General features: G+C 45.1%; 1 protein-coding gene across 1 annotated transcript in view; it reads right to left on the bottom strand.

Moving 5' to 3' along the window:
• Positions 1-14,982, bottom strand: part of Prtg (protogenin) — a 108,362-nt gene that overhangs the window by 49,368 nt on the left and 44,012 nt on the right. Inside the window, exons 4-11 of the mRNA XM_052714155.1 lie at positions 13,800-13,933; positions 12,533-12,670; positions 12,055-12,213; positions 10,699-10,858; positions 8,671-8,918; positions 5,641-5,805; positions 3,940-4,245; positions 2,317-2,505 (exon numbers count right to left, since the gene is read on the bottom strand). Coding sequence (XP_052570115.1) covers positions 2,317-2,505; positions 3,940-4,245; positions 5,641-5,805; positions 8,671-8,918; positions 10,699-10,858; positions 12,055-12,213; positions 12,533-12,670; positions 13,800-13,933 — 1,499 coding nt within the window. The remainder of the gene's footprint in view (positions 1-2,316; positions 2,506-3,939; positions 4,246-5,640; positions 5,806-8,670; positions 8,919-10,698; positions 10,859-12,054; positions 12,214-12,532; positions 12,671-13,799; positions 13,934-14,982) is intronic.

Here is a 14,982-nt window from a genome sequence, read left to right as displayed (position 1 = left end):
TGACACTCCCTTCCAGCCCCTGAGGGCACCTGCAGTCCCATACACATACCCACCCACCCCCCACAGATGCATACACATGGTAAAATAAATAAATCTTAACGAGATGTTAAAGAACTGCTTTTAACTACTGGTGATTTTGTTTTTCTGAGACAGGCTGCCCTTGAACTTGCTACATAGCTGAAGGTGGTCTAAAGTCCTCATCCTCTCCACCTTCTCTGGAGTGTGGGGATTACAGATGTGTGCCACCATGCCCCGCTTACTGCCTAAGTCTCAATGCACCATTTCTGAGCTTCTTGCAAAAGCAGAGCTTAGTTTATTTCATTTTCTAACTATTATTCAACTTAAGATAAGCTAGCTGGAATGTATGCCCAAGAAGCATGTTGAGGAACATGTTTCTGTTTCTCCTACACACTTCAACGTCTTTAACAACGAGAACAATCGAAGTACTGGGTTTGAGCTGTAGATTCGTTCTTGTATATTTTCTGAACATTTACTCATTTTATCCATATGAGTGTTTTGCCCGCATATATCTGTCTGTGTGCTTATGTGTGTGCCTGGAGCCCTAGGGGGCCAGAAGAGGTTGTCAGATCCCCGGGGACTGGAGTTACAGATGGTTACGAGCGGCCACGTGAGTGCTTGTGTCCTCTGGATCAGTGGCAAGTGCTCTTAACTGCTGAGCCATCCCTCTAGGCCCCCCAAATTATCTTGATTTATGTGTCTGCAGGAGTATCTACATGTGAGTGCAAACGATCCCCTGAAGTGGCAGTTACAGGTGGTGTGAGCTGCCATATGGACGCACGGAACCAGATTCTGGTCCGGTGCAATAGCAGCTCTGAACCACTGGGCCACCTCCAGCCCTGATCTACAGCTTTTCATCAACTGCCTCACAGCCCGTTTCCCACTGGATACAAGCAACAAGTCCCCTCTCATCAATGATGAACTCACGGAAAGGGAGGGCACACTGAGAAGCCACAGGGAAACATAAACATGGAAAGCTCGGGGCCCTCGAGGCTGGGCTAACATCATCGTAACCAGTAGATTAAGGACGCTGGACCTGGACCATATGTCACTGCTCATCATTTATAAGCTTCTTGACAGAGATCGGCAGTAAATTTATTTAACCGAATGCAGATTAAATTAAAAACCAAATAATAAGATTACAAGCAAAACACCATCTGGAAAACCATGGCAAGGGACCATGGGATGGATTTCTGTGCTCCTGCATCCGAGGACAGGTTCACAGCATGTCCTGTTGACCCAGGGATGGAAATGATGATTCCCCACACTAGGACCACTGGGCCTCTCCCCTTACATCATCTCCAAAGGCTAATCTAGAAGGAAAAGCCACAGTGCTTCCTAAGCTCCGACTGTGTGCATAAGATGCCACAACAATCCAGTGAGTCTCTGCAGATCTCCCAGTGTGTGTCTCTCTGTCTCAGCGTTCCTCTCTCCCTCCTTCCCTCTTTCTCTCTCATTACAGAGCTGGGGATTGAAGCTAGGGCTTCATGCACGTTAGGCAAGCACTCCACCACTGAGTCATATCCCAGCCCCAACTTCATAATTTGTTAAACACGATTACATCACACAGTTCTTTTCCCACATAAAGAAAATAAAACAAGAACAAGCCATTTTCTCTGAGAACACAGACGAAGCCATAAACAGGGATTGAGTGTTTTATCTCTAGTGTGTCTGAGACCATGGAGTAAATATTTACAGTCATGTGGGACAGAGGTAAGAGCATTATTATACACCATTTATGTAAACTGTTTGATACCAATCAACCAAATTCTAAGTTAAACGTATTTACTATTATTCAATCACTTTACAAAATCTTCACTCTACAGTCTTATTCTTTATTTTGTGTGTGTGTGTGTGTGTGTGTGTGTGTGTGTGTGTGTGTGTGTGTGAAAAGACAGGTGTATAATGTGAGTGCAGGCATCCACACGTCAGCATGCATGTGGAAGACAGAGGATAATTTTCAGGCGTCAGTTCCCTCCTTCCCCCCTGACATGGGGGCAATGACCTCAGGTCACCGGGCTTGCACACAAGTGCTTCTGCCCACTAAGCCATCTTGCCGGCCCCTATAATCCTCTTCTACATCCATCGGATACCCATAATAACAGGATCTCCCCGTACCAACAGTGATCTTTAAAAAGAAAAACAGACTCCCAGAGCGGGAGGCAAGGAGAAGAACTGTGTAAGGACACAGAGACATCGGTTCTTTGTAATCGAGTCAATTCTCTTCCATCCAATAACCCTTTCCCCAGTCGGCCGCAGCAAGAGGATAAAGGATCTGCACAATACAGACACACTCACCCAAGCCACTCAGCGTATACAGCAGGTCGCCGGTGTCTAGGAAAATAGGTCCATTCTCCTGCTGCCCTTCCTCTTTATAAAACAGCTTGTAGCCCTGAATGGCAGCTGGGTCCTCAGTGTCTTGCAGCCACCTCACGGAGATGGTCGTACAGTTCAGGGGTTCCAAATGCAGTTCAGGAGACTTAGGGGCTAGAAGAGACAGCACTGTGTCAACACCCCACAGTCCACAGGAAGCCAGGGGGCAGCACACACCTCTCTCTCAGCGTCAAGCCGATGTTGCAAAGTCCAACCATCATACTTTGACCTAACGTTCAAACTTCCACAGTGACAAGCCAGCAGGATGACTCAGTGGGGAAAGGAGCTTGCTGCCAAATCTGACGAACTGAGTTCAATCCCCAGGTCCAACAAAGTGGAAGAAGAGACTAAGTCCCACATGTTCTCTGCTTTCCACACATGACTTCGTATGCACACACACACACACACACACACACACACACGCAAAAAAAAATACGTTTACAAATTTCACAACGATGTTTAGTATAGAAATAGGATTTAAATATACTACCTAAAAGACTAAGACATGCACATAGCAAGAGAGCATCTATGTTCGTATATGTAATTATTTTAAAATAGCCAATTGTGTGTTCTAATTTTTACTGTAGAGTATTTCCAGTCAAATGACAACAGACCAGTCATGTTAGACCCCACATCAGTAATAGTCTACGTTTCCACCTGTCTTTTGAAACTAATGACTTAAGAACACACTACACTATGCAGTAGGTCTCAGTTTCTATGGCCCCTCTGGAAGCCAGTCTGACTGGGACTCCTGAAGGTTTTGCTAAGCAAACTAACGGAGCGATCAGCAGCTTTTCCCACAAATGGGCAAACAGAAAACCTGAGTCAAAGGCTTGATTTGTTTATGAACCCAGGACCTTGCAAGCGCTCTACTAACCACACTACAGCCCACTCCTCTTTTTACACTTTCTCCTTAATAGGTTTTCATGTCCCACGCTGGCTTCAAACTCAAAAACCACAGCCAGCGATGAACTTCCAACCCTCCTGCCTCTACTCCTCTCTAGTGCTGGGATTATGGGCCAGCAAGTGAGCCACGAGACCTGGTGTGGAGAGCCCTAGGTGCTGCAGCCTGGACTTTGTGCACGTTAGGAAACCGCCCTACCAACTGAGCTATGGCACCAGTTCCAAGGAAAAGCTTAGGATTTTTCAATTAAGTTCATAAACTGTGTAATATCTGCAAACATTGACACACAAATTTAAAATATGAGATGGAAAAAAAAATATGGGATGGAGAGATGACTCAACAGTTAAGAACATGGGCTGCCCTTCCAGAGGACCAGGGTTCCATTCCCAGCACCCACATGGCGGCTCACAACCATCTGTTACCCGGTTCCAGGGATCTGATGCCCTCTTCTGGCCTCTGTGGGCACTGCACACAAGTGATGCACAGACATGCATGCCGGCAAAACACTCATACATACACAAAAAATAGAAAATAAGAATTTTAAAAATAAGACATAGATATATTACGTGTAACTAGGAGTGGAAAATTCTAATTCAAACGTAAAACACTATTTCTCTTTCTGAAAAGTCCTTGGGAGGTGTTACCTTTCACGCTCGTGGCTTTGGGCGTCCTGTGTGAGGTCCACACCGATGACTCTCCCAGCCCCACGCGGGTGGCAGCAGTAATCCGGACCAGATAGACACTGTCAGGCTTCAGGCCTTCCAGGAGGTACTCGTGCACAGTCCCTGGGAGCTCCACAACTTGGATGGAATTCTCAGTGCTCAGGCGGAAGGACAGCCGATACAGCACCACTTGGCCCCGCCGGTACTTTGCCGGGATGGGCAGCCAGGAGACGAGAATGTCGGTGGGACTTCGGCTCGTCAAGCTAATTTCGGGAGGTCTCAGGGGCACTAGTGAAATGAGGAAATACGTTGTTCATAAAGATTTACAATCACGATGCTACTCAGCACCGTCACACTTGTGGGATCCTCTTAACGGCAACACACAACGGGGTTACTGTGGAGACGCTTCCGGCTGGAGCAGAGGCTCTCAGCGAAGCCAGCTTCCGGCCAGAAGAAAGGAAATACAGTGAGGGTGCCATCAGAGCACGCAGTCTGCGGTGATGGTTAGGTGGTTGCCCAAGATGAATATCATTATTTGCTAACCACACAATGTGAGACAAATTCACAAATAAGTCTACCAAAGTCCCTCTGAAGCAAGGGAGAGTATGTCACAGTATAGCAAGGAAGCCCGGGCTCCAGAACTGCAACCAAGAAGTTTTCAACGTGTAAGAGTCTCGTATTAAAAAAAAATGAATGTGGGGCTGGAGTAATGTCTCAGTGGTTAAGAACACCGACTGCTCTTCCAGAGGTCCTGAGTTCAATTCCCAGCAACCACATGGTGGCTCACAACCACTTGTAATGAGATCTGGCGCCCTCTTCTGGCCTGCAGGGACACATGCAGGCAGAATACTGTATACATAATAAATAAATAAATGTAGAAAAAATAAAAATTAAAAAAAAATAATAAAAAATGAATGTGAGCCGGGCAGTGGTGGTGCACACCTTTAATCCCAGCACTTGGGAGGCAGAGGCAGGCAGATCTCAGTGAGTTCAAGGCCAGCCTGGTCTACAAAGCAAGTTCCAGGACAGCCAGGGCTGTTATACAGAGAAATCCTATCTTGAAAAACAAACAAACAAAAAAAAGTGAATTTTATTATTTTTAATTATTACGTTTATTTATGTGTTTGTGTGTGAGCCTGAGCATGCCCTGATGTTGTAGGGCAGCATCCTCTGAACTGAAGTATTCCCTACAGGAGCTCATGAGACTCCCGGGATACACCAAGTGTCAAGCTTGGCAGATTCTCGAAGGCCCCTTTACAGAAGTAAACGACGGCTTGGGCAGGGGACACTGACCAGCCTGTGCAGAGGGGGGGTTCCTGCCTACACAACCTCATCTTTTTTTAAAAAACCATCCACTACCTTCTTAAAAGAGTTATTTCCTCAGTATGAGTGTTTGCCCGTATGTAAGTTTGTATACTATACACATGCAGTGCCCACAGAGCAGGCGAGGGCACCAGATGCCCTGGAACTAAACTTACAGCCAATTTTGAAAAATAAAATCTGTTTTTTTTTTAAGTGTCCTTTATCACGTTACGACAAAAAGGTAAGGCTGAGACCCGAGAGAGCAACTGGCCTGTGGCGGCTTAACCGAACCGTTTTCGTTTAACCAAACAGGCTTACTCACTGGAAGTGACCAAGTCTACAAATGTCCGCACTTGAGGACCCAGAACTGTGCTTCCTTACCATCCTCTAGAGTGTTCTGGGTCACATGGTCCGACATCTGGCTGGCTCCCATGGGCATGTACGCCACGATGTAGAAAGTGTAGTTGCTGGCCGGTTCTAAGTCATCGATGATGTAATGAGTTGTGTCGTTTCCAAGGACCACCTGATACTCCTCATTATTTAAGCCTAGACCAAAGGATCCACGTTTAAAAATGACAAATATTCAGCCAGGCAGTGGTGACATATACCTTTAGCCCCAGCACGTGGTAGTCAGAGGCAGACGGGTCTCTGTGAGTTCGAGGCCAGCCTTCGTCTACAAGCAAGTTCCAGGACAGAGCTACACAGAGAAACCCTGTTTCAAAATAAACAAGACAAACATTCAAAATAAAATTAGCAAGGCCTTTCTTTTCTCCTCGTGGCTATCTCTGTTGCCTCCTATGACCCTGCACACAACGCCCTTCAGTGCACAGAAAGCTCCTTATTGCCTAAAAGCAACGAAGCTCTTTGTCTAAAAATTACTGGTTGGAACATTTCCTAAAAAGAATCCACCTTCTCTAAGGTCGTCTACCACCTAGTCAAAACAGGAGGGGCTGTGAAGAGTGAGTGAGTGAGGCAGGAGAGCGCGGCACAACGGACCACTGTACCCCAGCAAGCAAACGTCCTCGCTTAAACTCCGGCTTTCTGTTGAACATAAACAGAGAGACGGCGGCGGGGAATACACAGATTCTGCTTTTTGCAAAAACAAACCGAATGAAAAGCTGGCCTGCCAAGGATCTCATTCTGCCGCACGGGTCAACACAGGTCTTTCTGTTCTTAATACTAAAAGTGAAACGGAAGAGGGTCCCACGGTGAGCGTTCAGGTTTTTAAAGAGGGAAACAAATTCTCGGGGCTGCTTTGGTAAAACGCACGAGGCAAGGTACAGGAGGGGTTCTGTCTGTGTGGACTTAATTCCTGCGGGCAGACCTGGGGGACCGGGCGCGGCACCGCCAGCCACGGCGCAGGCGCACACCGGTCCACAGGCCGCTGGTCAACTCTATCCCACTGGTCTCAGCACCGGGCCCTCCTCCCTGCCCTGGACTGATAAACAAAACAGAAGGCACATTCCAGCACCGAGTTTTCCCACATTTCTGAATTAACTTCATAGCATTTTAATTAGACGAGATTAGAGGCGTTTCACAACACACTGGCTAATGGCTCGTTAATTAGGAACCGCATAGCACAATTTCTGACCCACTACACAAAGTCCTCGAGTTCAAATGAAAAAGCCTTGTGCTGCCCCTGAATAGAGCGCTGAGCGGCCTGCGGGGCTCTAATGAAGCCAGCACAATGGTGAACAAGAGTGGGGCCCCCCAAAGCCAGCTTTCCTTTCACCTTCCCGAGCCAGCGGAGAGAAGGAACACACTCCAGCATGCTCTCACCAGAACGTTCTTCTTGCTACCGGGGCCCTCGATTTACATTCAGAATATCCCTTTTCAAAACGCTGCCTCCGAGTGTAAAAACCAAAGCGCAAACCACCTGCCTCCGCAGACAACGTGAGCCCAGCACCATTCTTGAGGGTTCACCCTGGTCCTAACGCAAGCTGCTTACAAGCCAGACGGCTCCTGTAGAAAACTAGCCCGTGTAAACCTGAGTCAGGGAGAAATCCCGGGGATTTGTGAACAGCTCTTCTGCTTCTGCAACAATTTTGTCCAAAAGTCAGATAAAAAAGGACTTTATTCTTTTTTTTTTTTTTTTTTTTTTTTTTTTGGTTTTTTCGAGACAGGGTTTCTCTGTGTATCTTTGCGCCTTTCCTGAAGGACTTTATTCTTAATCCTCCGAACACCAGTTCTTGTTCAGAATAACAAGAACTAGAAGAGATTTGATATTTAACTTTTTCAGACTTAGGTGTGTATGTGTATTTGTGTAGGTGAGTGCCTACATTTTTGTATGTGCCTGTGCCAAAGGATGCCAGAAGAGAGGGCTGGATCCTGAGAGCTAGAGGTATGGGCAGTAGGAAGCACCTGATGTGGGTTTTGAGAACCGAACCCAGGTCCTCAGCAAAAGCAGCTAGTGCCTGTACCACTGAACTGTTTCTCTAGCTCTGATATTTAATTTGATATGAGATACCACAAAAATGTCTTGTTAACTTTTTATATAACGTTTTTTTTCTTCTGGTGGTACTGAGGATTGAACCCAGGGCCTTACACATGCTATCTGAGGGTTCTTCCACTGAGCTATATCCCAGCCAGTCTTGTTTAATTTTCTTTCAAAATGAAAATATTCAACATACATAGAATTGAAAATAGCACAATTTCTGGGTGGTGGTGGCAGTTCCTTTTAATTCCAGCAATCAGGAGGCAGAGGCAGGCGAATCTGTATGAGTTCAAGGCCAGCCTGGTCTTCAGAGTGAGTTCCAGGACAGCCAGGGCTACACAGAGAAACCCTGTCTCAGAAAACAAAAAACAAACAAACAAGACTTTTCAGTATGGCTGCGTTGGGTCATGCTCCTGACAGTGACTTCTCACCCATGTTCTCTAAGTCACCCCAATAACCTTATTGGTGGGACAGAGCTTTGATTTGTCACTGGGATCTTAGACGGAGACAAGAGTTGATGTGATATAGTCCCCTTGGGTGAAATTCTCTCAGCTGTTATTCATTCTGAAGACAAATATTTTGTTTTGGTTTGGATAAGATACAAGCTTAGGTAGCCCAGGTTGGCCTCAAATTTGCTATGTAGTCAAGGATGGCCTTGAACTTCTGATTTGCCTGCCTCTACCTCCCAAGTGTTCAGATCACAGGCATGTGTCACCACATCGGGTTCCTGTAGTTCTGGGGATCAAACCCAGGGCCTCATGCATGCCAGGTAAGCACTTTCCCTACTGAGCCTTGTCTCTGGCTGCTGAGAACAAACCCAGGATAGCAAACAATGCTTAGGAGAGGCTCCCAGGTTGGGGATTTAGTCAGTGGTAGAGAGCTTGCCTAGCAAGCACAAGGCCCTGGGTTCGGTCCTCTGCTCCAGGGGTGGGGGTTGGGGGGTAGGGGGTGGCAGGGGAGGCTCCCAAGTCATTCACCTTCTGCTCTCATGTAGTGCACAGAGTAGGCGATGACCTTGTCTGAGTTGTACAGTGGCCTCTCCCAAGCGAGAAGGATGGCGGAGCTCGACATGGTTTCGGCATGAACGTTATACGGAGCGCTGGGTCTGTCTTCCGACATGACCACGGTCAGTCTGGCTCGAGACAGAGCAGAGCCTTGGCTGTTTTCGGCCATGCACTGATAAAAAGCATCATCTTCAGGGATAATCTGGTTAATTACCAATTTGCTGAGGAAAGAAAAAAAAAATTTATATCCATAAAAAAAAATTCCAGTGATGACATTAAAAAGCTATTGCTAAATGTACTCTCCCTTTATATGAGAACAACCAGTTCTAATAAAAAATAATCTACATTAATTACTTAAAATTATTCTGATTTATATTCTCAGTCTTCATCAGTATTTACGGTAGCTGAATTTTCTTTGCTTTAATTACTTTTTTTTTTAATGGTGTTTAATAGAAAAGCGTATTACTCTCTTCCACTGTCTAAACTTAACTCATATTGCAATGCACACATGAAGTTCAGGTCAACAAAAAAATTTAAAGTTTTGATTAAATTATGTTACAAGAATAAAAACTGTGTGTGTGTGCGCGTGCGCGTGCGTGTGCGTGTGCGTGTGTGTGTGTGTGTGTGTGTGTGTGTGTGTGTGTGTGTATTGTGGGATATTTTATAGTCTGTGAAGATGTATTGCTATGATTGGTAGAATAAAAAGCTGAACAGCCAATAGCTAGGCAGGAGACTATAGGCGGGAATTCTGGGCAGAGAAAGAATTCTGGGAAGCAGAAAGGCAGAGTTGCCGGCCAGATGCAGAGGAAGCAGGATGGGCAGTACGGAGCTGAGGTCACAAACCACAAGGAAGAATGTAGATTAAAAACTCTGGGTAGGCCGGGCGGTGGTGACGCACACCTTTAATCCCAGCACTTGGGAGGCAGAGCCAGGCGGATCTCTGTGAGTCGAGGCCAGCCTGGGCTACCAAGTGAGTTCCAGGAAAGGCGCAAAGCTACACAGAGAAATCCTGTCTCGAAAAACCAAAAAAAAAAAAAAAAAAACTCTGGGTAAATTTAAGTTATAAGAACTAGTCAGGAACAAGCCTAAGCTAAGGCTGAGCTTTCATAATTAATAAGTCTCCATGTCATTATTTGTGGCTGGCAGTCCCAATGAGAAAGTACTCCTACATATATATGTATAATATATATATTATATATATATGAGAAAGTACTACTATATATGTGTGTGTGTGTGTGTGTGTGTGTGTGTGTGTGTGTGTGTGTGTATTTCTTTTCAAGACAGGTTCTCATAATGTAGCCCTGGCTGTCCTATAACTCTCTATGTAGACCAGGCTGATCTCAAATTCACAGATATCCGCCTACCTCTGTCTCCCAAGTGCTGGGATTAAAAGTGTGCGCCACCATGACCAGCCAAGTTTCACTCTTTTTTTTTTTTTAATTTATTTTTATTTTATGGGCATTGGTGTTCTGCCTGCATGTATGTCCGTGTGAGGCTGTCAGGTCCCCTGGAACAGGAGTTATAGACAGTTATGAGCTGCCATGTGGGTGCTGGGAATTGAACCCAGGTCCTGTGGAAGAACAGTCAATGCTCTTAACTGCTGAGCCATCTCTCCAGCCCCTCAAGTTGCATTCTTAAAGTCATTAAGTTTGAACCCTTGAGGGACTATCAGGAAGTAACTTACTTCATTCTTGTTTTTTTCATTTGCTGGGAGAAGGAGCTAAGACCCCCAGAGTCCATGTTTGCTGGGGTCACTTAGCTAGTGGCCTACCAAGGCTAGAACTGCCATCCAGGGGACTGTTTGGCATGTGCTCCGTTATAACACATCACATTAGATCCACGTATGAAATACAAAATGACAGACGGCACACTAATGCTATAAACGTTAATTTCTTACATTTAATGTTAACTGACAAGATTATGTGGTGATTGACGCTACTATAGCCAATTCATGTAAAAACTAATAAAGGCATTGTTTTATTTAGAAGTAGCATGGCTTACCTGTTGTACATTTTAATCCTGCCGTTTGAATGTATCCTTCTTCCATTTTTCAACCAGGACATTTTGGGTGAGGGGATTCCCTCCGCCTGACACACAAACCGTGCAGTACCAGCTCGTGGTCTTGTTAAACTTTCAGGCCATTCAACAAATGAAGGAGGAGCTATTTCAAAAGGAAAAAAAATTATATATATATATATATTATATATAACATATATATATATGTTCCATAGTTCCAATAGGAATGACAAAAAGAAGAATATATGGGACAAACCCCATGTGTAACGATGTCAGAGAGTCTGAATCTTCTACACCAGCTAGGTATGTGTGAGGGGAGCTTTCCTTGTCAACTTGACACAACCTAGAGTCATCCAGGGGAGGGACTGTCTACCCTGGGTTGCCCCGTGGACGTGTCTGTGGAGGGCTGTCTTACTGGTACTGAAAGACACAGTCCACTGTAGGTGGCACCACTCCCTAGGCAGGGAATCCTGACCTGTACGGAGAGGGGAAATCAAGCCGAACACAAGCCAGCAAGCGAGCATGCGTGCATCCGTTTCACCCTCCTCCTGACTATGGATGTGAGTAGCTATCTGAGCCCCTTGGCTTCCCCACAATGATGGACGATAACCTGGAAGTAACTGCAAGCTAAAATTTACCCTTTCTCCTCTACATGGCTTTGGTAGAGGTGAGGTATTTCATCACAGCAATAGAAACAGAACTAGGAGAGTGCTTTTCTGATGCTCAGCACCTACTTTCCTCCACCGAGACCACCTGTGAACACATACTCACACCCACAACCCATCTTAACTAAACCCAATGAGAGGACACTTGTGATCACAGTCACCAAGAGATTGAGTGTAGATTGTTAGATGAGAAGGAGAAGGGAAACGTAAACAAGGAGGCGCTTGAAGCTATGCACACAAACATGCTGACTTCACTACATGATTGCAGAGCTGTATTGTAACACAGGGATTTAGTTTTGTTTCCCCTAAAACTTACTGCTGGCTTTTCAGTACTTACTATCAACCTCCCTATCACTGCTGCCAAACTCGGGAGTTAAAAGAAAGCCATGTAGGGCTAGAGGATGCCTCAAGGGTTATGAGCATTTGTTGCCCTTACAGAGAACTCAAGTTCATTTCCCAGCACCCACATTGGGCAGCTCACAACCTCCTGTAAATCCAGCTCCAGGGAATACGGTGCCCTCTTCTGGCACCTTTGGGCACTGCACTCACATGCATAAACCTATACACATACATACACATAATTAAAAACAATACCTTAAAAAAGAAAACCATGAAAGAAATTAAAATGGCAAATATTGAAACATAAGCATCTCCTGAGTATAGAAAGAATGCATACCTAATACAGTTAAAGTTGCCATGGCAACCGTGAAGTTGCGAGTGCCAGGGGTGGTGGCCCGACAAACATACACTCCAGTATGCTGTAGTTTGACATCTGATATTATGAGATTGCCATTTCCAAGTACCCGAGTGTTAAAGACATCAATGGATTTGTGATCTATTTCAAAGAGAACATGTAAATTGAAACAACGCACTTCATCTGAAATTATGCCAAATGACCACTATTCGTGAAATCAATCATTAAAAAGTAGCAATTTCTCGGGAGCATAAGCTTTCCTTACATTGCAAAGCTAAAAAGAAGTCATTCAGATTTAACTGCCAAATGTGTCTTATCTGTAAAACACACATCTTATCCGTTTCACTAAAAAGAATGAAGTTCCAAGGAAGGACTCCCTTGCATCCCCGCCTCCCGCACCCCCCCCCACCCCCCCCCACCCCACCCCCACCCCCCGCAGTCAGTGAGGAGGACAGATTACCAAGACGGCTCCAGGAAATGATGGGTTTGGGATATCCTGTGGCCATGCATTCTAGAACGACAGTCTGATGCAGAGACACAGTTACATTCTGTGGACCGGCTACAATGGTCGGCATGTAGAAGGGTCTGGACTCATTAGCTTTGGGCAGGAAAAGACAGAATACATAAATCATAAGAAACATTAAAACGCCAATTCTTACTCTTTCATTTATTCTTTCATTGTTTTGAGACAGGATCTCACGTAGCCTAGGTTAGCTTCCAATTCCCTATACACTCAGGGATGGCCTTCAACGCCTGCTCTCTACCCCAAGGGTCCTGGGATTACAGGTGGGTGCCGTCCCACCCAGCTTACCTTTGCTTTCCATTCATTTCCTCTGACACTCAGTCCCTTCCTGCCTTCCTTCCTGTGTGGAATGTGTGTGCACAGGGACCCTGTTTGTCACTCTCCCCTTTATTCCTGTGCGGCAGGGTCTCTCACTGAACCTGGGGTTAGGCTGGCAGCCAGCAGGCTACCATGATCTCCTTGTCTCTGCAGGTTGAGAGTGCTCCAGATTCCCAGCTTTGTGGACTGCCACCCATGCTGGGGTGGGCTTTGGTGACACAGCTGTCTTTGAGTCATTTCTGACTAACCCTTCCCCCACATTCCTGTAAGTAACCCCAATAAAACTCATTGGTTTACTTTGGTGGTGTCTGTACTTTGGTCTGTAATGGAATCCCTAACTTGGGTGGCACGTATCTGTCTCCCCTGAAAAAGTCTGTCACGTGACACCCCCAAAATGCGTATCCATTAGCAGTTAGTGCTTACGCTGAAGAATATCATATTAGAAACAAACATCTTTATTGGCAATGGACTCTTTCTGTCCCCTGTCTGTATTTTATGCTTTTAAAAACAAAAGTGAAAAATTTATAAAGCAATCATTCCATATTTCTCAAGGAGGTTGACACAGAAAACACACTTGCCTGGGAAAGATTTGCTTAGTAAAAGGCTTTGTTCCAAATAGATTGCAATACAGGCATGGTGGCACACACCTGTAATCCCAGCCTTGGAGGAGGCGGAAGCAGAAGGGTTACAAGTTCAAGGCTAGGATGGAGCACAGAGAAAGTCTCTATCTGAAAACAAGAAACTCAAACCCACTCTATGACAAGAATTTAAATGCCATCAAAATTCTGACGGACAGAACACAACCAGGAGGAAAGTAGGCAGGACAATAAAAAATCTCCTAAGAATGTGAGAAAACAAACCAACAAAAACCACGTTAGCATGGTACCTGGAATTATGGTGAGAGAGGCCTCCATGCTTTTACGCTTATGAGCTACAGTCGCCGCAACACAGCGGTAATTCCCAGCATCCTCCGGGCCAGCATCATAGATCTGCAATACTCCGGATGGCAGGGCAGTCACCCTGTTGAGACAAGAAATGTAACTGAACTTTCTGTAGATCTTTATACTTTACTAAACTTTTTGCTGACAGAAATGAACACATTCAATCCTTTTAGCCATGGCAGAAACAATACTGTGAAGACCTTTTAACGTAGGAGCCTTGGCTGGGGTATGGAAGAGAACCAGATTCCCAACCCTGAAAAATAACACCAGTGAACACATTAGCTTGATTCTATGATTTCCATTTGAGTCACGACAGGTCTCTGAGATGTAAATAATTCTACAGTACACAGTTTGTGAAATCTAGCACTCTCGTTTAACAGATCGGATCTTGTTAACATTCTTGTGCTGATTGAGCTGATAATGGCTCAGATCTTAGCATGATTTTATTCTCAAAATCCTGACCCTTTTTTTTTTTTTTTTTTTTTGATCCCACTAAGAGCTATTTATTCTGCACGACCCAGTTTCTAAAACAGGGTCACAACCCCATATAGGATCACAAAACTTGAATGTGGGGCAGTCATTAAAAAATGGGCAATAGTAAAAGGTGTCTATATGTTCAACAATAAAAATTAATTCGAGGGCTGGAGAGATGGCTCAGTGGTTATGAGCACTGGCTGCTTGTCCAGAGGTCCTGAGTTCAATTCCCAGCAACCTCATGGTGGCTCACAACCAACTGTAATGAGATCTGGTGCCCTCTTCTGGCCTGTAGACACACATGCAGACAGAGCACAGTATACATAATAAATAAATAAATCTAAAAAAAAACTTAAAAAAAAATCAATTCGATATAAAAATACACAATGCATCTGAGCTGTTTCTGGTGAGTGGGCCCGTGTGGCATCATGTGACTTCACTTCTGAACACAGCACATTCGCACTTCACACTGTGAAAGCTGTCACACCACACGCCACCCATGAATACTATCTGAAACAGCCAGGCTCAGATTCAAGACAACCATGTGCTAGGAAATGAAGTGTCTTCACTGAATATACAAAGTTTTCTGTCCTTAATGAAATATAATGGCCTGATTATAGAAAACAAATACTTTTAGCAATTTCACAGCTGTAA

The sequence above is a fragment of the Peromyscus californicus genome, unplaced genomic scaffold (assembly GCF_007827085.1).
Source record: "Peromyscus californicus insignis strain IS unplaced genomic scaffold, ASM782708v3 Scaffold_11__1_contigs__length_118956290, whole genome shotgun sequence".
Classification (NCBI taxonomy): domain Eukaryota; kingdom Metazoa; phylum Chordata; class Mammalia; order Rodentia; family Cricetidae; genus Peromyscus; species Peromyscus californicus.
Note: the sequence above shows the minus strand (reverse complement) of the source record. Positions and strands in the feature narration are given on the sequence as shown.